This window comes from Onychostruthus taczanowskii, unplaced genomic scaffold (genome assembly GCF_017590055.1).
Source record: "Onychostruthus taczanowskii isolate IOZ18803 unplaced genomic scaffold, ASM1759005v1 scaffold54, whole genome shotgun sequence".
In the NCBI taxonomy this organism is placed as follows: domain Eukaryota; kingdom Metazoa; phylum Chordata; class Aves; order Passeriformes; family Passeridae; genus Onychostruthus; species Onychostruthus taczanowskii.
In genome coordinates, this window is record NW_024503013.1 from 4,385,285 (window position 1) to 4,407,468 (window position 22,184).

The window sequence follows — 22,184 nt, forward strand, 5'->3', positions numbered from 1 at the left end:
TTTTTTTTTTTTTCATTAATTTTTTTTTTAATTTTTTTTTATAATTAGAAACCAACAAAAGGACTGTCAAACTTCTTAGACATGGGAATGCTGCTTAGCCTGAGCAATAGATTAATGGGAAAATTACAGTTTTGAAAATTTGTGGCTAAGCAAGTACAGGCTTTGGAGGGGGTAGGCTGCCAAAGGATATAGTACAAGATGTGCAGCAGTCTTAAATTCTCACTGCTTTCCCTGCAAACGACAGGAAATCCCCCAACCTGTGCAAGGTGTCCCTTGCTTTACTAGACTTGAGGAAATCGTTTCCTGAAGTAACAATGGTCTTTCCTTTGATTTCGACTGGGAAGAGTTTGAAAGCACGGCTTTGCTATTCCCAAATGACTTTGCATCCTGGGAAGCAAGCAGCAGCCCTGATTCACTCGAAGCTCATAATTCATAACTTTGGCCTTTTCCTAGTTAGTTTTGGTGTTTCGGCACAGAGATGGCCTCGGCGAAGGCAGCAATGGCAGCCCCTGCCTCGGCCTGCTGTGCAAGCCTGAGTTTTCCTGGCGCAAAGACAGGAAGAGGGGGAGAGGGGAGAAGGCTGATGTTGAATTAAGGGATTTTGTAGGCAAACAACGAAGAGAAGGGGGACAGCCGAGCCCGCCGGCCCTCACGGGCGGCGGAACGCTCGGGAGCGGGGCCGGGCTCCGCGCCGGAGCGGCGCCGTCTCCACGGCAACCGCCGGGCCGCCAGAAGATGTCCGCGGAGGGCGGGCGCGGCGCGGTGCGGGTCGTGTTCCGAGCGCTGCCGCAGAAAACCTTCTCCTGCCTGCAGGACAGGGACATCGCGGACCGACTCCTCAAATGGTGGGGGGAACGCCCGCTGCGGGGTGCCCTCTCTCTAGTGGCGGCGGGGGAACAGGCGGGCCGTGCTGAGGGCTGGAGCCATTGCCGCGCCCACAGGACGCCCGCCGCGCTCCGGTGGCGGCGGGTCCGCGTCTCTTTCTTTTTTTTTTTTTTTTTTTTTTTTCATTTATTTCCCCCAACCCCTTAATCTGAAGTCCCCTTGGTATTTTCCAGGCAGGCAAACCGCTCCTTCTGAGGTGTGGGGCTTGTGTCCTGGCCTCCCACAGTGAGCCGAGATCTATTTCAGCTTCGCAGCGGGGCTCCAGCGCAGCTCCAGCCCTCCAACGAAGGGTTGGAGCCGCTTATCACTGAGAATGGGGGTGAATTACCAAAGTATCATTGGTCAGAATAGGGCATTTTGTATGTCTTCGGAATATTTAATCTCATTTTTCCATTTCAGGTCCATGCAAGGCAGGATCACAGCACAAGCGTTCAGTTTTGACCAGCAGTTTAAGCCTTATCAAAAGGATGAGTTTCTTATGGTAGTTCTAAATCCTTTGTATTTTAAGTCGATTTTTTCGCCTTCCCGCACCGCCCCCCACCCCCCCCATGAAATTATATTCAGCATTAGCAGTGTTGAATGCTATTGGCCTGCTCACTGTCTCCTTGAAAGGAGGTGTGGTGCTCAAGTCTCTGACTTTGTGGGTTAACTGTATTGTCCAGTAAAAATATTTCAGTCTGTACTAATGTTACTCTGCTTTAAGAGGAACAATTTAGCCTTTCAGGATTCCCAAGAATGGAAATCTGAACTGGATGCTGATCTTGGCTGCAGGGTTTCGTGTTGGGAAGTCCACTTAGTGTGAGACTTCAAACAGTGTACACGCTCACAGCTATCAGTAAATTTCTCACAGTAAATTCACAGTGCAATTAGATGTGCATGTGCACCACATATTTGGAAATACAGCTTTTGAAATATATTGGATGCCATTGCTTTATACTAGGATTTTGAACTCTCAGCTTTTTGAGACTCAAATCTCTTGCTGATTTTGTGTCTTCCATTTCTGTCATCTGCAAAGTCAAATCTGTCTGTTTGCAGACAAAAAACCCCCAAACTTGTGGTTTAAGAGCTATGTGATTTTTACATCTGTTGTTTTAAAAACAACTCTTTGATATCTTATATGTCTACTTTATAGTGTTATCCTGGATAAAGAATTTAGCCTCCTTATATCTTAAAGAAATTTACACAGAGATGCACCAATATTTATTTCATCTTCCACTGATAAACATTTCAAATTATTGAAGTTTACAGAATACCCATTTACCCTCTCAATGCTTGTCTCTTTTGAAATAAAAATGTAAAGATATCACTGTGAAGTTATGAAATCTGAATAGCTGTGAAGTAATTGGGGAAAAAAGGACCATTACATGTAATATCTGATCTCTCTGTATCCCAGAAGGGTGGTAAAGAAATTTAGTGATACAGAAATTGAAAGATCAATCATTTCATTTTCTTAGCAGTTTCTTCAGTGATTTTCCACTCTGTACATGTGGGTTTTCTTAGTTGGCTTATCTATCATGCAAACTTGTCAGCTATCAACATTACTATGGATGACTCCTTTCAACTGATAAATCAGTAAGATTGAATTCTTCAAATCTTACTGTGGAATATATCCTCCATCCCTTCAATAACTTATGAATCTCCTCTGTATCAGTTTAATAATTCTTGTGTGTCTCTACACTTCTCCAAAATTCAAATTGTTTTTTAAATAGTAAATTTAAAAATCATACTTGGCATTTCATTTTTAACTTCAATGACATTGTATGCAGAGATAGAACTTTCATCCTCTTTTTTTTGTACCTCCATAAATTTCATACATTTTTGTGTGTTCTTGGACTAAAACTGTTTCATTATAAAAAAATAATACTACATATATAAATATGCACCTGAAGAGATCTTCTATGTATAAAAGACACAGGCTACACTGAGTTACAAACTGATGGATTTTGTGATGTGATATTTAGTACACAAACTGGTAGATTATGCAGAATCTACTTATTAATTGGAGCCTTACAATTTGGATTGAAAGTATCTAAGGCACTATAATTGATGATTTTCTGTTTCATTTCATTAACTTGTATTCTCTTATTTGAATATTATAGGCATTTTTTAATGATCAAAGTGTGAACTCCAGTTTAAAGTTGCTGTCAGATTCAGGACAATGGACCACATTGGGTAAATTTAGAATAAATTAATCTTAAATAAAAAAGTCTGTGTTTTAACTATTTTGCTCTAATTTACCATAACGACAGTTCATATATGTGTGCTTCCAGCTAGTTGAAATATCTTAAACAATGACTTCTTTTAGTAAAGTAATAGGAAGAGATTATACTTCTAGAATAAAATAACTGAATTGTAACCTTTTATGCCCATTTTTATTTTGACCCCTGCATCGTTCCATAAATCAAGCACCTGAAGCTGTTTACAAATGGTTTGTAGCATCCCGTTGACCTGATCACATATCCAGACATAAACAACTGCATTATTTCTGGAATTACAGTAGTACCATATGCAGATAACATTTGGAGAAGGGCATTCTTCTGTAGAGGTGATGCCCTGACTTGGGGCAGGTCTCAGATGATTGCTCTGTTCCAATTAAAGCAGAGAGCAGACGATTGGTAGAGCACACCCCGAGCTAGTGTAAATCTGCTGTGTGTACAGCGGTGGTGATGGAGGCACAGAAGAGCCCCATGGGACAGGTTTCTCCTGCAAGCCGTGAGGGTCACTTCAACTTTGTTGCCATATCACAAACTTCTGAACACACTCCATTAGGTCTGGAGGTGCAGATGAGACGCTAAAGCAGGAAGGCCAAAAGGAAACAGCGAATTTATGGCTCCACTTTGAAATTGCGTTTTTCATTAGGTAAATGGCACACAAAAATTCATGGCTATTGCATGTGATAATGTAATGGTGGTTTATGCATAATGTGATCTCTGATATTGCCAAAGTGATTTTCCATAATAGGAATGTCTTAAAAGAGGGTAGTGGGAAGCCCTCATTTCTTTTGGTTTGTCTGCAAATATTACTGTGTGCAAATGGAGCTTTGGGAATTTTCTAACTTTTCCATTTCAGCTCTCTGGAATTGGCATAGGTTTTTCCCACTATATACAATGACACTAGACATTGCCACTTTTTTGTCAGCAAGAATCCATTTTCCAAACACTTCACCCAACTGTTAAAACAATTGAAATATATATAAAATGCAAAAAATCTGTCAAGTATCCCTTCAGGTACCTCTTTCTCTGGCAAGCAGAAATAAAATAGATGTATTTTAAGGCAGTAGTAAACCTTTTCTTGCTTTAGACAGGATTTGTTTTAGGCTATCTGTCTAGTCTACAACTTGACAGTCCCTGTAGTGGAGGTCAGCAGGTTACATACCTTGTGTTGAGTGGAGGGTCTCTTGCCAAGTAACCCAGCTTAACTCTTGGTTCTGCTCAATCTTCCTCCACAGAGAAGTGAAGCATTTTGTCCCAAGGACTGGAAGGGTTTCCTTTCTAAATCCTGAACAGCTGGTATGCCCTATTTGCTCTTAAAATTTCATCTTCCCATTCTTTGCCTATTTTTGGTGAGGAATGTTGGCACATTTTTCTATACTTAGTCTTCTTGTGCATTTTTTGAAAATATAGTAAGAATTAGCTGTGAGTGGGAGTAGGTAAAAATGATCTTCTAGTATTTTCTTCTTCAGGCATGCCGATACATTAATCCACATATACCATTTGCTTATCACTGTGGAGTAACTTAAAACAACATTCCTGTTAAAAAATACTGGAAACATGCTTATTTTGCCTTTTAGAAAATCTGAAGAAAATATGTAGTCTACATTGGTTCAAATGCCGCATTTATTCTGTTACAACAAAAATGTTAGTTTTGTTTGGTTTTTTTTTTTTTTTAATGTGGGAGATAGTTTGAATGCATAAGATAGGTGCGGTTTAGACAGATCCATAAAAAACTCGCTTCCCCTGGCTTCCATGAGCTTGGGTAGAAAGTATTTATGGACCCACAGAAAGATGTCAGCATTATAAAGGAAATTAATAAAACATTACAGTAGTGTTTTGTTTTCATAGTATTTTTTTTCTTTTTTAAGGCTGTGTTCCCCTCTCACCTTTTTACTTATGTTTTTTTGTCCTGGTAGAATTCCATGATAATACTTTGTTTCAAGGACTTTAGCTTCAACATTGCTTGAAATAAAACATTTTAGGTAAATTATACACAAGGATATTCTCTAGTCTGCTTCCTCTGATCAGAAAGATGCTTAATGACCTAGTCTCACACCAAAGTTTTTTGCCTGTAGGGCAATATCCCTAATAGGGATATTTTTTCACCTTTTTCTGGCTGCATGGCAGAGTATCTGATATTTCTGATGTGCTTTAAGCCACCTATCCATCTGTTACTCTGATATTTCAAAAAGAGAAGCAGCAAAAGGAGCAAATTTGATGCATACCCATTTATGTATTGAGTCTTGTGTTTTTTAAATAGCTGCAATGAGAACTAAATAGCAGTTTTTCCCTGGATACATTGCTGGCCTTGCACCTGTCAGCAGTCTTAGGGAGGCAGGACTGTATCTGCTTAAGCTCAATTAACACTTGAAAATTTATCTTCAAAGGGTTAAAGTTACCATCTATTTGTGTAAATAAAAAATTAGGATTTGCCTAAAAAAGGATTCTTGAGTTCCCATATATGCTTAAAGCTTCAACAATTTCTGCCTTTAGAATGGGGTTTTAAAATCTGAGAGGTAATCTTAAATCAGCAATTTTTAAACTACTATTATAGGTTATAATTTGCAAAGAATTTTAGATGTCATATAAACCCATAAATCATCAACCTACATCTTTTACTTTTGAAATATCCTATTTTTTTAATACTGAGCACTGAACTTTCATTACATATAAACTGTTTTGTAAATAGTAAGTACAAGATATTTTTCTGACGTAAAAAACTTTCTTAGATTTTGGAGGAATTCTAAATATACCTAATCCAGGGTTTATCTGCCCCACACTAGATATGCAGTGTGTTAATTTAAAAGTGTACTGGCAGCACTTTATAGATATTCCAGAGTTGGCTTTTATAATAAGCTTAAACTGTTTCAGGATTTCTCAGCTCTTTGTTTTCCACTTGTAGAGTTGTTAAGGCACTTCTTCTTCCTTTTTCACTGCTTGCTTTTATAGTGTTATTAAAACCTATCATTCTTGTCCAGGAAATTTTGAATTTCAAATCTCACTTCTCAAATAGAGAGTAGAACCTTCCAATGTATTTAAACTTTTCCATGTGTAATTTGGTTTTCTGAACTACCGAATAAATTACAAAGCTGTTTTTTTTTTTTTATTATTAAAGTTTTCATAAAACCTTTTTTCAGAGCAGAAGTCTCCTTTCCTTCCACCAATAAAATCCCTATATTTTAAAGCCTATAAATAGCTCAATTTCCTATACTTTTAGCTCAGTAACTGGATCTTTCACTTTTCTCAAGTCATTTAGCATCTGATGTTTGTTAGTCGACTCAGGTTTTAATGTTACTTTTAAAATAATTTATGTCATAAAAACTGATTTGTCTTGTAATAAATCCCTTATAAAATAAAAATTCAATCCCTGTGAAAGGGAGCTGGAGAATTAGAAGTTAGAAGAAACTGGAAGTGAGGGGGTGGGAGGAAGTACAAATAAATAAATAAAAATCAATTTGTTTTTTTTTTTCATAGACTGTAAGGCTGTAATTCATTATTTTTCTGACTTGTTCTTGGTTATGTAATATGATTATTTTTATAGTCACTGTGTGTACAGGTAGGAGAATGCACTAAACCTTTTATTCTTTAATAAAAAGTACCCTTTTTCATAACCATTGTCAGTAGACAGGAAGCCAAGCAATTAAATGCTGTGCGTTTGTCTTTAACAGATTTTCTTGACATCACAATGGTCCAATAAAATAATTTTTAAATTTTCTGTCAGTATTTTACCTTAAGTAGGCATATTTTCAAGCTATCAGTTTATAATTTCTCTTTATTTTTTTCCTGGTATTGATTGGTTGGGTGGTACAGTTTACCCAGGTTTAGGTATTAAAATGCCAGCCCTACTTAACCTATGAGTAAGTAGTCTCTAGGTAACAGTATATGACAGAAATCCCAAGGTTTTCTGCAGGTGTGGGCAAGAGAAAATTTAGTTTATGCTGTGCTTACAAACAGTAAGATTGGAGTGAAATGATAGGTGCTCTTGGAAGCATCATGGTTCGTGCATCCCTTTTTGGCATGTTTCTGGTCCTGAAATACTGTCATGTAGAGGGAAGTTTGTACATTTCCTGAAGAGTACTGCTTAGTGATCCTTTAGGCCAGTTTGTCAGGACAGCACTGAATTTTATCTTTAATTGTATGGTGAAAAGCCTTTAAATACTGTGATGTTGCTGGCCAGTCTCCCATCAAGGGAGCCTACAGAGGGGAAGAGATAAGAATAAACTCATGGACAGCTGGAATGTTGTGAGTATTCTCTCTGCTGAGACACACTGCCCTTGGGCTGAATGCTCACTCGTGTTCTCCTCCCCTCTCCTGTTCAGAAGCACTTTGAAGGTTGTTCAGGCAGACCTGGTAGAGAACATGTTCTAACATTTGGGCTGAACACTTGGACTGCAGAGAGAGACACAACTGGGCTGAGTCCAAAGCTTCTTAACATGGGGCCTAATGCTATTTGAGATGCCATAAGTTATCCAACACCATGCAGACAGATTTGTAGATGTAACACTGTATATAGAGAAGATATGTGCCCTTATGGACTGATACCTCTTTAAGAAAAATACTGTAAGGCAGGTATCTCAAATGGCACTAGATGTCTGTGAGCAACAGGATCCAGCCTTGGATGATCTGCAAGCAGAGGGAAAAAAATATAGAAAAAAAAATCTGCATTTAATGATTACAGGGGTAATGCTCCAGATTCATGCAGGAGGTGCTGATTGATACCTTTTTCATCTTCTGAAATAGCTGGTTAATAAAGCTTACAGTGGCTATGAAAGAACTTTTTTAAAAGTTCAATATAATGCTTAACAAATCAAAAATTCTTCGAGGCCGTGTTGATTTTGGTTTTTACTTTGTGGGGTGCTGTTAGCAGCTGTTGACTTTTGTAATTCATCATGCCAAATTTGGCATATGTCCTGAGATGCTTTAAGGCTTAAGCTGTGGAATATGATTTTCTAAGGGTGTGATCTAATGTGGTGCTGGGTTCACACGGTGTTCCATCCCTAGTTTCGGTTGATGGTATTTACCAACAGGGGGAGCAGACACATGAGCCTTAATGGAAAGTAGTATTCAAATTAATTTAATGTTTTCTTTACACTTGTTTCCTTCGGCTTTTTTTTTTTTTTTTTTGCTTTTTGAGGGACTCTGTGATTGAGTCATACTTACATGATGTGTGTTTTTTTAAAAAAAAACCATGAAACATGCAACCAGCTTCCTGTATCTTCCAGGTTCCAAAGTGACAAAAATTGAAGCTACAGTGGTACCCTGTACACAGATTTCCATGTCATTTTTTGATCGGCTGTACTCTGAAGGAATTGTTAGAGAAAGTGGAACTATTGTGAAATGTTATGATGACTATTATGATGATATTCTTATCTCTGATGAATTAAGGAAGGTCAGTATAGTAATAAATAATTTATTATCATTTTTCCTACTCTATTAAGTGGCTATAAGGACACATTTTTCAGGTTGTTTTTTTTCTGACAGTAGTAAAAACAGGCATCAGTAGCCATGGTTTACAAACAACTGAGGCACTACAGTGCCTGAATATGTAAAAGCAATTACTTTTTTTCTAGGTGAGCCATCTTTCATTTTTAGGGAGAAAAAGGTAAAGACTTCTTCTCCCCACCTATGTCTCAGGCAGTCAGTGCTGGGGGGTGCGTGGGGAAATGCACTTGTGTGCTTAGGAGGGGGAAACAAAAGGTCCAAAGAGAAAGTGCTGTGATACTCAGAGGTGTAGGTTCACCCAGCCTTCCAGGTAGTGGATGAAATTGAATGTATTCCATAGCTACATCCTGAAATGTTCCTGGACAGGAATGCTGATCATATCATATCTGAAGGCATTTAAACAAAACCATCTTAATACATTTTCTCTAAAGCAAGAGGAACTATGGAAGAGGAAACTGTTTTTCAGTATAATACTGGAAAATTACTAAATACATCTCCTGAACAGGCCTGCAATGTGAAACTGTTTGTTATCCTCTAGTGGAAGTGTCAGAAAGCAGATTATCTGAAAAAGAATCTCTAACAGTGGCACCCTTTTAATCAATGTATGTCTTTACTGTGTTTCTTTTGACTTCATAAGCTAAAACCATTTTTTAAACTTATGTTTGTGTAGCATTAGCAAAGCATAGTGTGGGAGAACTGGATTTTGCTCTTCCTTGTATATATAATCAACATAAGTACTAAATAATTATAGAGTTGCACTCATTTGCACTTGGCAAATCCTTTGAAGGCAATGTATTTGAACCAGTGACACTGGTTACAGGATGTGGCCTGAAATACTGGTCTGTCTTGTAAAGTTCTGGGAAAAGGTGAGAACTCAAGCTCATGTTTTAATTTCAGATGTAGTTTGTGGCCTAGCAGTTCAAAATAGTATGTATTTATTTATAAGTTGTGTACATGTGAAATGTTTTCTGAAAATTAAATATATTGTCTGTAGGAAGGTTAGAGGCAACATTAAAAGTTAGAGATTGTTGGGGTTTCAGTGTCTTCCCATTTTCCTTCCCATGGAAGTGATGTGTAAGTCAGCATTTGCAAGTTGAGGGTTTAAAACTGGTTTGAAAAAAAAAAGGTGATTCCTACTCCTAAGACCTAAGAGAGCAGAAAGAATAAGTCAAAATCCAGGAATGACATCAACATTTCAAATTAATTAGTCAGGGCTCTAGGACAGAAGACTGTAGGGGGCACCAGACTGTCTCCTGGTGTCACAGGGTAGCCCTTGTCTGCAAGACTCCACGTTTCTTTCCTAGCTGCCATGTTTTCTCTTCTTTCAGCCAATGAGGTTGGGATATGTATGAGATGGCCATCCAGAACAGTTGTTGCCCTGAGCCCTTTTTACTCAGGTTGTTATAAAGAGGGCCACAGAGCAGTGGGCTCATGTCTAACTTTGACCAGTTTGCCTGGGCTGGCATTTGCAGCTTGGCTGACATGACTCAAATGTCATATAGCCATTGTGAGTTACAATTCCTGTTCACATTTACATGAACCAGTGTTGACACTAATCTAGCAAGTCCTCTGTGTTCACATATCTCAGCAAAAGGCAGGTGACTCGCATGGAGGCAGCTGGATGCATGTCTGGCTAATCCAGGCTACAGATCAGGCCTCACTGGAGTCTGCAGTAAAGAATGATGGGAGTTTGAGTGAGCTCCTCTGAGAGATCCTAGAATTCCTTTACAAATGTGAAATAACTCTGTCAATTTAAAAATTAAAAAGCAAATGTTACAAAAAACAGTTACCCCATTGATTAACAGCAATTGACATAACGATTATAGGTAGATTATTTTCAGATTGCTTGTTTCACTATCATGACAGATAATTAACCAATGAAATAACAAGACTTGAAAAATATTCCTTTATGTCTTTTGGGCGTAAATCTGACAGTGATTCTGCTTTATATTATATGTAAGAATTTTGAACCTAATTGCATCATTGGAAGAAGGATTTAGAAATATGTATTTCCATCCCTCATCCATATATTTTACATGGACATAATTTCTGTGTACCATCCAGCATACTAGCTGCATTATTTATAAACTGAATCTTAAATAAATTTTTATCAATTTCACTTCCTTGTTTTTTCGTTGTTCCACAAGGTCTTGCTTCTGGAGGATTCGGACCATTATGACTTATTCACTCAATTGGATCGTGAGGAATTTCTGTTCTGTCTTTTTAAGCATTTTTGCATTGGAGGAACTCTTTGCCAATTTGAAGATGTAGTTGACCCATACTTAGAAACTACAAAAGCTTTTTATAAAGACTTGGTGAGGTAAGTGTTACTCGATTTTTTTACAGCTGTGTACATGTACTATCCACAGAGATTTTGTGTTGATTTGTGTAAATTTATTGTACATTACTGATTCAAAAATGGGGCTGTTATGTAATCCACCTGCAAGCTTATTTGTGTCCAACTATCAAAATACCATGGAACAATGGCAGTAGTTCAGTGGCAAAATATATGCAATTTTAATTGCATCAGTCCTACATAAGAACATTTTTTATATTACACTTATGGACATTGATATAATTCATACCCAATTTAAAGATACTTTTTTCCATAATCATCTGCTGAAAACGTGGAATAGTACTGGAAATAGACTGTATTCCACTGTCATTGATAAAATATCAACAATTAAGTCTTGACTGTATTATCTTGAGCTACTTTCAATTGGACTACTTTTAATTTAGGATTTAAAATTTGAAATAATTAAGTTGAAACTTTCAGTTCCATATTTTTTTATCCCTGCTGATTTTTTTTTTATTTTTTAATACAGTTGGATTTTGGTCTTCCTAGTTCTGCAAATACACTTCTCACAGTGTAAAGCTAAAGGCTGATAGAATCTGGCTGTTATGACAGGGTGAACTAACACACATTTATTTTACCAGGTTTGGTATATGGAATTATTTGGAACTTTATGTGAGGGGTTTTTTCCCACTGAGATTAGAGGTAATTGATCAGAGGTTTAGATTCAGACTAAAAACACAACTTTTGCCCTGCTTTCATGTATCCATATGCTGACTTCTCTGATTGACAAAACTTCTTATGTTCTGGTTGCTGGGAAATGGAATGCAGTTATTGGTTATACAGACTCATTCTTAGTTATGCTAGTGGGAATATAAAGATTGTAAAAGATATTACTAAAATTTTTGTTAGTATAAGTAGTTTTGGTATTTTCATCTCATACATAGATGAGAATCAAGTGGATCCATCAGAAACACAGCGTCTGACATAAAAGGATCCATCAATGTTTAACTCTACCCTGCCTTTTCTTTCATATTGTTCATTCTGCACTTGAATCAAGCTGCTTGTTCCTTCAGTCCTGGGCCATAGGTGACTCTGCATTGACTGCAGCTGTTTCTGCTCTTCTGTTGTTGAATTAATCTAGGACAAAGTGCAAATCCAATCAGTTCTTTCACTTTACTGCTCCCCTTTGCTGTTGTTTTATCCTAAACATGTTCAAGTTCTCTTCTAAGCCACTCATTTTCTTTACCTTCCTATCTCCTTAAACCTCTTTCCATCCTTTTTACTTTTCATGTTGTAAAAGTTGGTAGGGATATGAAATAGTTCTTATTACTTAAAACAGAAAAAAACCCTCTGCCAATATCCTCCCACAATTTCATCCTGTTTCCAAAGTTTACCTTTTCTGTACCCTCAACCTGTTTCCTATTAGCCCTTTTTATTTTCCTCTTGTGTGCTGCTTCTGTCTTTTATAAAATATTTAGGAGAAAATATTTCAAGTGTGTATTCTTGTGCTGTTTGGGGATTTTGTTGGGGTTTTTTTTTTTTGCCAGTTGGCAGATTGCTTTCTATCCTCCCAAGTTTTCAAGTGATGTAACTGATCTTCAGAATTTGTCTACCATATGTCTCTCTGTTGCCTGTAAATGCTGGTTTCTCGCTGCCAGAGGAGCTGGTGTTAGCACTGGTTACCAGTTGAAAACAAAACTTACCATTTCACTGAATCTTTTATCTTTCTCCTTTGGTATTGAGTTCTTTGTCAGTCCCATGAGAAAAGCTTTTGATCTTGACATTTCAGACCTTTCCTCCCCCTTCAGAATCACGGTTGTCTTTTTCTTGGTCTCATTTCCCCCTGCTCCCAGTTGATCCAAAATGATGCTTCTGTTTTATTTCCAATGTGTTAAGAAAGAAAAAGACAGTGACAGGCTCTGAATAGGAACACTAATGACAGTCCTGACTTAATTTCTAATTTCTGGGCACTGTGTTTATTCATTCTTGCACAAATTACACCAGAAAATAAAGCAATTAAAATTACTTTCTTATAGCCTCTTATTTTCAGTAACAGATTGCTGATTATAGTAGTAATCTCTTAATTCTGTTTATCAAAAAGTTCCCCCTCAAATACCTATTGAATACCAAGTTTTGTTGAAATTCTTTTTTTAGACTGCTATCCTGTGTGTTTTCATTGTATCTTGGATTACAGTTGCATTGGACACTTTCTACTCTTTGTAAAGTGATACTAAAAGCTTTTCATGGTATTAAAAATTCTGTAAACTGTACTGTCATTAAGGTTTAATTTTTATGTTTGAGGATCAGAAGGCTTGGTAGAAAAACGAATGTATACTTCAATAATTATTAGCTGCTGGCTGATGATGTGCATTGAAAAATTAGCTGCCACAGACGAATTCAGTCTAATAACATTAAGGTTATGGATGTATAAACTGCTGCTGTTTAGTCCTGTTACAGTATTCCTTATGGGCAAGAGCATATATTGGCATGAAGAGTTCCACAGAAGTGCCTTTACTTCTGGGAGCAGCAGACGCGCTAATGAGTTTTTCCCTACTTACCTTTATTACAGCTTTTCTTTTTCTGGCCATACCTGAGTTCTAACTCCAAGGCACTAGCATTCAAAATAGTATCAAAAGTTTTGAGGTTTCATTTTATTGAAGCGTTTCTATGTGCATTGCTTTATTATAACAGAATGAAATATTTTTTTTTAAATTAACAACTTTAGATATTTTACAAGCTAGGAACTTCCAAATACAGCTGCTAAATAGCAGACATGTTTTTCTGTGCAAAAAGAGTGATATATTCTTACTAAAAACATAATGTGCAACTTGTAGTCTGTTACTAACCCATCGGTAACTAGTCTGTGATCAGTTGAATCCATCCAAAATTCTAGTGTTTGGTATTGTATCCTGTATAATTGAAATAATTTCAAATCCCTATCCCTTGTAGTATTTTGATTTAAAGGATACATTTACATAACAAAAACTTGCTAATTAAAATATAATCTATGAATCTCTGTTGATAAATCTTGTCCTCTATACTTAACCCCTGGTTTTTCTGGCAGTGTCTCTCCATGGTGACAGCTGCTGTAGCATCTTGTAGTGATTGTTTTCTTCTCCTTTCTTAATCTCCATCTCCATGCCCTTTTCCCCATAATGAATGAATGTATGTGAAAGCATTAAGTTGTTCTTTTATTGTTTGGAAAGCCTAATAAAATATTGCCAGTAAGGTTAGGGTATAAATAAAGCCCAAAGTGAATAGAGAGACCATGACGATGTTTGCTTTTCATAAAAAGAGAACAGATGCACATTAAAATGATGAACTACCATATCGAATGAATAGTTTAGAAGTTAACCATTTGAAAGAACATGGGGCTATTAACGTTATTTTTAAGGAAATACTATCCTCTTCAAAAGGACAAGATAGTTCTTTTTGAAAACCTTTCAGGGGGAAAAAAGAGATAGAGCAAATGAGTTTGTCAAAGGCAACCTCTTGGTTTTCTTTCAAGTCAGCAAAGGAAGAATCTCTTCTGATTTTAACAGACACAAATTTTTGCCTTAAAAATAACCAAAGTACTGAAAATAAACATTTTGAAAAATTACTTACAGGAAGCTAACCACAAGGGGAAAATTTCTCAAGGTCATGGAATAAATAGGAAGACTTATTCTTAGTCAACTCTTACTTTGGTATCCTAAATATATATATATATATATATATATATATATATATATATATATGTATATATAAAATATGAAAATTAAGAAATTGATAGCATAGTTTTCTGACAGAAGAATCTGAAGCCAGAGTAACCTAAATACAACTGTTGCTTTTGGGGGTGGTAATATATGGTAGAAGGCAGTAATGCCACTAATCCTCTATGTCTTGTTCTGAAAGTTGTCACTCTTTCCACAGAGATGGTTGAAGAGTTTCTGAACTGCTGCAGTTACAGCCTGGTTTGTCAGCATAAAGTGAGATCTGGGTTAGTTTGGCTTAATGCACTGGTCTGTAAACTGCAGTGGTTCAGAAGCTGAGTCATGAGGTAGCTGAGCTGTCCTGCTGGGAAGGCAGTCCTCTCTGGAGGGGTGGGAAGGCACACAACTGGGGTCAGTACTGATTTCAGCAGTGCTGTCTTCATCCACCGTTGAGTATGTCAGCATGTCAGATGCAACAAAAAGTTCTGAGAAAGCCTCATTGCTGACTGACCACAGGGAAGATCAGCCTCACAGTATAGGTTCAAACATGACTGTGTCATTACTTTACAGATGAAATCAGTTAATTGGAGAGTCAATCTCTTTTATTGGCTGCAGAGATTGAATCAACAAAGGTGCTGTTGGTTGATTTGGGGTTCCTGTGTTCTTACAAAAAGAAGCTTTGCCAAAGCACTAGTAAGAGGGGACTGCTGTCACAGCTTGGACCTGGTGTGGTGTTCAGCTGGCCTGTGTTTCACACATCCTCTTGTAACTTGTCTATACTGGGACCTTTCTTTGGAAAGATCTGGGACCTTTCTTTGGAATGGAACCTATTTGTGACAAGGCAGGTTTTGAGATATGCTTTTCTTGGAAGCGTTTAAGTATGGAAGTTTTAAGCCTCAGCTGTTCCACAGTGAGTTAATGTAAGTGGGAATCTGCAAAATTAGATAAATGAATAGCAGTTGCATGATCTAATTTCTGAAGAAATGTAAGCATCACTTAAAGCAGACTTGAGGAAAAGTGATATATTAAAATACTTTAAATAGGTTGAGATGCTTGGATTCTTTGCGATAATATTCAGTGTTATTAGTAAATGCGATGAAAGAAATGGCAATCTTTACAACAAACAGTCTAAAAATATAAAAGCTCAGAACTAATCCCATCCCAAGTTGCATAGCTGACTACATACAAAATTCCAAAGGAGAAAAAAATAAACCTAAACTGTAATTATATACTAATTAAAAATTAGCTAAAGAATGTATTTCTTCATCAGTACTGCACCAGTACTTCTTGTAGTCTGTATTAAGATGCATTTCACTTTGCAGGCTTCTTTCTTAAAAATTATATGAAAAGATTTTTATGAAATGTTTATCTGCATAATTTTTCCTATCTATCAAAATAAAAACTCTGTATTTGGAATCATCTAGGTCTGTAATATTGCTGTGATTTAGTAGCTGAGAACAGTGAAACCAAGTCAGATTTCTAGATATACTCAATATTTTTTAGTAAAGTGTCATAATAACCATGTTACCTAACAATGGCCACATAACTTTTCATGCTCAATATAAGTTGAATTTTAGCTATAAATTTGACCTTCATAAAATTTGAGCAAGTATACAGTGCATATGTTTAAAATGTATTTCATAAATTAAAGAGTCTAATTATCAGTACTTAGGATACATAATAAGTATGTATTAAACCCTTGTATTTCAGTGTTCAAAAGGACCCTGAAACAAAAGAGATACATATTATTTCTACAGTCTTCAGAGTGTCTGCATATGTAAGTATTGATAATTTTTATATGGGATTTTACAGTAATATACATAACATGGAAATAATTAATTTACTTTTAAGCAAAGAAAATATAATATTCCACTGTAATGGGTTATTTTTCCATAGTTGTCACTTTTTTATTTGTGAACTCTTTCTCTGATCTCATCCTGTTTCTCATCCTCTTTACTAACTCTTCATTAGTAACCACCAGCTAAAGTTTTATTTGGTAGCTCACTAAAAATAGGTTTACTGAATTACAGTGGAAGTCATAATAGTCATCCAGAAACTAGTTAATGAAAAAAAGAAAAAAAAAAAAGAAAGGTTTCGATAATAATAAAACTTGAGTTAACAGTAAGAATCAAGGATGCACTCTTGACTTCCTATAGTTCTGGTTTTTGAAATGATGCTAGAGCTTTGTGAATAGTTTGTATTGTATCTGTTTCTGTAAAGACTGCAAGGAAGTTTAGTACACAAAAAGGCTGGGGTGGTGAGATGACTGCTAACCTCTTTTCCCCTCCCTTGTCAAGTCTCATTTCTATCTGTTTTCCTTGCAAAATCATACATTTACCATCAAGATAAGCTTGAGAACTGGCATGTTTACTAGATTCAGCATATCTGTCATTTAAGTTGTTACAGTAGGATGAACTACTTCAAATTCTTCTTGAGTAACCAGAATATGTGATAATTAAATGTCAGATAATGTACCGACTTTCAACAGCAGTAGCTGATGTAATTTCAGACTTCACAAACTTCCCTGTAGGTTGCCAATAGCCCAGTTGTTCATTTGTTGGTCATCATCTTTTAAGTACTATGTATGATTCATAAAAGGCTTTTGAAAATAAACACTTTATGGGTGTATCAAAATTTATCTTTCTGCTAGGTTGCATACTGTAATAAAAATAAAAAGGCAAAAACCCTGGTAACTGGATGTTCTCCTGTTATTACGGTTCCTTTCACACCTCTAAATCAAACACATTGATGGGAACTTTGCAGATTTCTGTGTTTAGGCAGATGGACAATAAAGAGCTCCCCTAACTGTGTTGGCCATACATTAAATATCATCAGTACTACAAAGAAAAAAGCAACAAACAAAACCCCAACCAAACCTTAGCAAGTTTTGTAAACAAAATAGACGGACAAAAAAGATCCAGTGTTAATGCAGACCAGGCTATCCTCCTTGTAGCCTTGGAAGAAAATTGGGCATTACTGCACTTTCTGAAAATTTGTGTAGTGGAGAAGAATTCTGAAATTACAGTTTCTATTAAAGAACAAGCTGAAGAATTTTCTCTCAGAAAACATAAAGGCTTAAACAGTGTGTCTAGACTGTTTGATGGTTATGTGGATCAAAACTACTCCACTTCACATGGCACTTACAGGAAGGACATTTACTGGAGTACAATGTCTTATGTTTGTGGTGAAAAGTTTCTTTCAAGGAGATAACTACATTTCTGCAGTGAATTTAGTTTCTGAGTTCATTTGATAAGTAACTGTAGAGTGTTATTATAATCCTGATTTTGAGCTGACAGTTTTTAAGCCAAGTTTTCTTGGTTTGTGTCTGGAAGAAAAGGACATGCCCTCCTAGCCTGATGTAAATAGATAAATAATTTTTAAAATAAATAAATTTTTAAACGCTGATCTTGTAAAAGTGACTTGTGCAGCTGAGCACAATTTTAAAACAGTATCTTAAAAAGCACACTATTAGAGATGTAAATATTTCAAAGTTCTAAGTTATAGTTCACACAATCACAGAATATGCTTAGTTAGACTGGACCCATGAGGTTGCTCAAGTCCAACTCCTGGCCCTGCACAGCACCATCCCCAGGAGTCACACCATGTGCCTGAGAGTGTTGTCCAAACACTTCTTGACCTCTGTCAGGCTGGTGCTTTGACCACTTCCCTGGGGAGCCTGTTCCAGTGACCAACCACCCTCTGGGTGAAGAAACTTTTCCTACTGTCTAACCTAAACCTCCCCTGAGTCAGCTTCATGCTGTTGCCTCAGGTCCTGTCACTGGTCACCACAGAGCAGAGATCAGTGTCTGTCCCTCCTCTTCTCCTCAAAAGGAAGCTGCAGACTGCAGTGAGGTCTCCTCTCAGTCTCCTCCAGGCTGAAGAGAGCAAGTGCCCTCAGCCACTCATACAATTTCCCCTCAAGACCCTTCACCATCATCATTGCCCTCCTTTGGACACTCTCTAAGAGTTTTGTATCTGTCTATGGCGGCACCCAGAACTGCCCCCAGCACTGGAGGTGAGGCTGCCCCAGAGCAGAGCAGAGCGGGACAATCCCCTCCCTTGCCCGGCTGGCCATGCTGTGCCTGATGCCCCCAGGACAGGGTTGGTCCTCCTGGCTGCCAGGGCACTGCTGGCTCATGTCCAATTTGCCTTTGACCAGGACCCCCAGGTCCCTCTCTGCAGCACTGCTCTGCAGCATCTCATTCCCCAGTCTGTCTGTACATCCAGGGTTGAACGATCCCAGGTGCAGAATCTGGCACTTTCTTTTGTTGAACTCCATATGGTTGGTGATTGTCCAGCCTTCTGATTTGTTGAGGTCTCTCTTACAAATGTCTATAGAGCTCTTGAGCATCAAAACCTAATAGACCTGGGCATCACAAGAGAAATAATTTTGGATCTTGTGACAAAGTACTCTGTTGAACTCTACCCTTAAGAACTTCGGAGCTTTGCAAATAATGAAATACTTTTACAGCTTAAATATTGGAGTGCTCACTGATATTTCAGAACTTTCTTTACCTGAACCCAAACTGTGGCAGTTTTAGAAATCTGAATAATGCAAAGTTTATTCAATAAGTATTTTAAAAAATTGTCAATTACATTTTGCAGTCTTGAGGATGTTCAGCAGTATTTTTATGCTATGCATATGTATTCTTAAATCATCAGCTGTGTTGCTACAAAGAAAAAATAAAATTATCCTTCTCTAACATCAGTAAATCAATCATTACACCCCCTGCATGTGTGAACCAAAGTCCACACTGCAGATGGAATTGGTATGATTCTTAACTTCTGTACATGCATGAATGTAAATATCAGAGCCTTTATGCTCAAGCATTTTAGGGGTTTTATGATCTCTTTTGCTAATTAAAATTAAGGACCTTTTCATTTAATTAGATTATATTGATTATTTTCCTGATACCAAGTTTGGTATATTGCTTGAAATGCCTCATTGCCAGAACTTACATTGTTTTTGTTCTTGAGTTGTTGAACAAATTTGTAGTGGGCTCACACTGCCTCTAAACAGTCAAAACCTCAACTGCTATCCATCAATTCCACACAGACTGCAGGAGTGGGATCCTTGGTAGCAATGGGAAAAGAGTTTAACTAGCAATCACATCTTGATGTTGATGTTGTCTTTTTTTTCTTCAGTTACATGCATGAGCTTAGGTTATTTTTGGATCAAATTGCAAAGGCTTTTTGATGCTGAGCAGTATAAAACCTTAAAATTTGCTCTCTTTACTGCATTTGAGAATCCAATGTTCGTTACACATGTATCCTTAGAAAACACCTGAAGAAAGCTAGGTATCCTACAATTGGAGATACAGAGCTTGTATGTTGTGCTGCTTAAAAATAGAATGCTATTTCTAGCTTGTGGCATTTGACTACCATTGTTAAATTCTGGGAATAAACATTATCAAATCTCTACCTGTCTAAAACAGTGCTTTTATGAGGTGCTTAGTTTAATTTAAGATTTAGGGGTTTGAATAATCCCTCAAAGGAAGACACCAAAACATCTAATAATGAATGCATTCTCTTTGAAACAGCAGGAGAAAATGGGGTGCCAGTAAAAGCTAAAGGATAAAATTAACAAATGGTCCTTGGTGCAGATATGGGGACCCAGCTCTTTTCCTTCTCAGCTGACTGACTTAACCACTGAGAGAGGTTACAGTTTTCATGTTTCCTTGGTCCAAAAAAGGACAGATTATTTTATGCAAAGGAAGACAGCTTCAACAGAAGAATGCGAGAGATATGAAATCTGGAATAGTCTGTAGTCTTGAGTTTAAAATTTTCCTGGAGAAAATGAACAATATATGCAATGTAGCAATTTCTCTTAAGCAGGAAAAGTGTAACAGAACCCACATCTCTTCAACTGTTGTACAAAGGTGTTGGGGAGCAGGAGGAAACTGTTACAAGCTTTAAAAGAAAGGAAGTGCCAGCTACATATTTATTGGTCTTTCATATGTTCAATTACCACACTGACTAAATAAAAACCCCAACACTTTAAAAATCCCTCCATCCTGTTTCTGGATCCCTACTGGATTTGAAGTGTGTCCAGCTGTGCTGTTCTGTCAACACCGAAGCTTTTATTGACATGTGCAGACTTAGGATGTTAATGTGAAGAGCCCAGCTCCCCTGCTGATTGTCAGCTGAATGTATTTTTTTCAGAACCAGGATTTTGTAGCTATGTGTCTAGAATACCTTCAAACCCTTTTTGAGGACTGGCACACAAAATGTTTCCAATAATAGTCCAAAGTTGTTAATGTGATCTATAATAAGCGTTTTGCTTAAACGCAAATATTGGAACCTGAACAGATGCATTAGCAAATGTTAAGTGAAATAAAAAGATTACGGATGGAACAGCTTTATGTATTAATATAGAGTGAGTGATTATTTTTCTGTTTCAAAGGAAACATGATGGGCTGTTGTATATTTAATAATTTGTATTTTAGGCTCTAATTGTGTAAACACATTATTACATGTTTAATTTTACATTTTTTTATTAATATTACATTTACCTGAAGGTTATTTGTACATCTAGTGAGAATTACTGAGCATTTCGTATTGTTAGGATCCTCATGGGGACATATACAATTTAAATAACTGCAGTATACTTGTTCTATTTTGCTGTGCATTGAACAGTTACAACTGGAACAAAATTATTAACTTCAGATTTTATTAATTCTCTTGCAAATATCCCTATTGTCCCTAATACTGTTCTGTTTTTTCCTTCCTCTCAGGATGCTAATGGCCTGTGTTACCCTTCAAGCAAAAGCCACCAACAGACTTTTGCCTACTTGATTGTGGATCCTTGCAAGCGACATGTGAATATCCTGTATCACTGTTTTGGTGGAGGCCTATTTACAAACTAGTTATAAACCCGTCTGGTCCCCAGTTTTATAATGGAGGTTGCCTTCTTTCTGTTGGGTTCAGGTAGACATTGCATAGTTTTCTGACGAGGAAAGCTCTGCTTCTTGATGACGTGCTCGGAAGTGCTTCCCCTTCACTCAGATGTTACTGTGTGGTTAGTGACAAAAGTTTTCCGGTATTTATAGTTCTTGAAGCTGTTTTCTTGGCCGTTTCCCCCCTTCCCTCACCCCTTTTATCTAATAAAAAGTATTTCTCTAGAGATCTCGTCATTTTTATGAGCCAGCTTTACAGGCCCGCGACGCGTAACTGCAGGGGAGGCTCTGCAGTCGATGAAAGCTCTGCGGAACCGGGAGAAAGCGCGGGAGGGGACGGGCGGGAGGGGTCCCGGGCCGATGCCCCCTCCGGGCCAGGGGCAGGGAAGCGCGGCCGCCCCTCCCCACCCCCTCGCGGAGCGGCCTCCTGGAAACTGGGATAGAAGTTAGGGAGAAAAAAAAAAGTTCTGGTTGGCGGCAGCAGGCGGGCGGGCGAGGCGCGGGCGCAGCGCCCCGGGCGGGAGGCGGTGCGGGCGGGCGCGCGCAGGAGCGCTGCGAGCACGGGCTCTCTCGCTCGGATACAGTGCGGGCGGGCTCAGGAGGGGCGGAGCCGGCGGCGGAGAGTGATTCGGGCGGGCGTAACTGCGAACTTTTGTTTGGTGTGTTGTGTGAGTTAGTTTCCGCCGCCGGGACAGAGGCGCCGGCCGGGCTGGGCCGGGCTCGGGGAAACGCCGCACGGCCAGAGTTGTTTTGCCAGTTG

The 22,184-nt window shown here is 37.8% G+C and overlaps 1 protein-coding gene across 1 annotated transcript; it reads left to right on the top strand.

Moving 5' to 3' along the window:
• The first annotated feature begins 701 nt into the window (after positions 1-701).
• CFAP300 (cilia and flagella associated protein 300) lies at positions 702-21,654 on the top strand. Its single transcript, XM_041417072.1, has 7 exons — positions 702-845; positions 1,285-1,366; positions 2,985-3,057; positions 8,321-8,487; positions 10,688-10,860; positions 16,239-16,305; positions 21,263-21,654. Exons 1-7 carry the CDS (start codon positions 736-738, stop codon positions 21,392-21,394), a joined length of 804 nt encoding a protein of 267 aa, XP_041273006.1. The 5' UTR covers positions 702-735; the 3' UTR covers positions 21,395-21,654.
• The last annotated feature ends 530 nt before the right edge of the window (positions 21,655-22,184 follow it).

What these genes read in the sequence shown, in the direction of transcription:
- CFAP300 (XM_041417072.1), top strand. Translation starts at nt 736, where the DNA reads ATGTCCGCGGAGGGCGGGCGCGGCGCGGTGCGGGTCGTGTTCCGAGCG. An exon ending in AGGACAATGGACCACATTGG is followed by an intron (nt 3,058 to 8,320) that starts GTAAATTTAGAA and finishes TGTATCTTCCAG; the next exon opens with GTTCCAAAGTGACAAAAATT. An exon ending in TCTCTGATGAATTAAGGAAG is followed by an intron (nt 8,488 to 10,687) that starts GTCAGTATAGTA and finishes TTGTTCCACAAG; the next exon opens with GTCTTGCTTCTGGAGGATTC.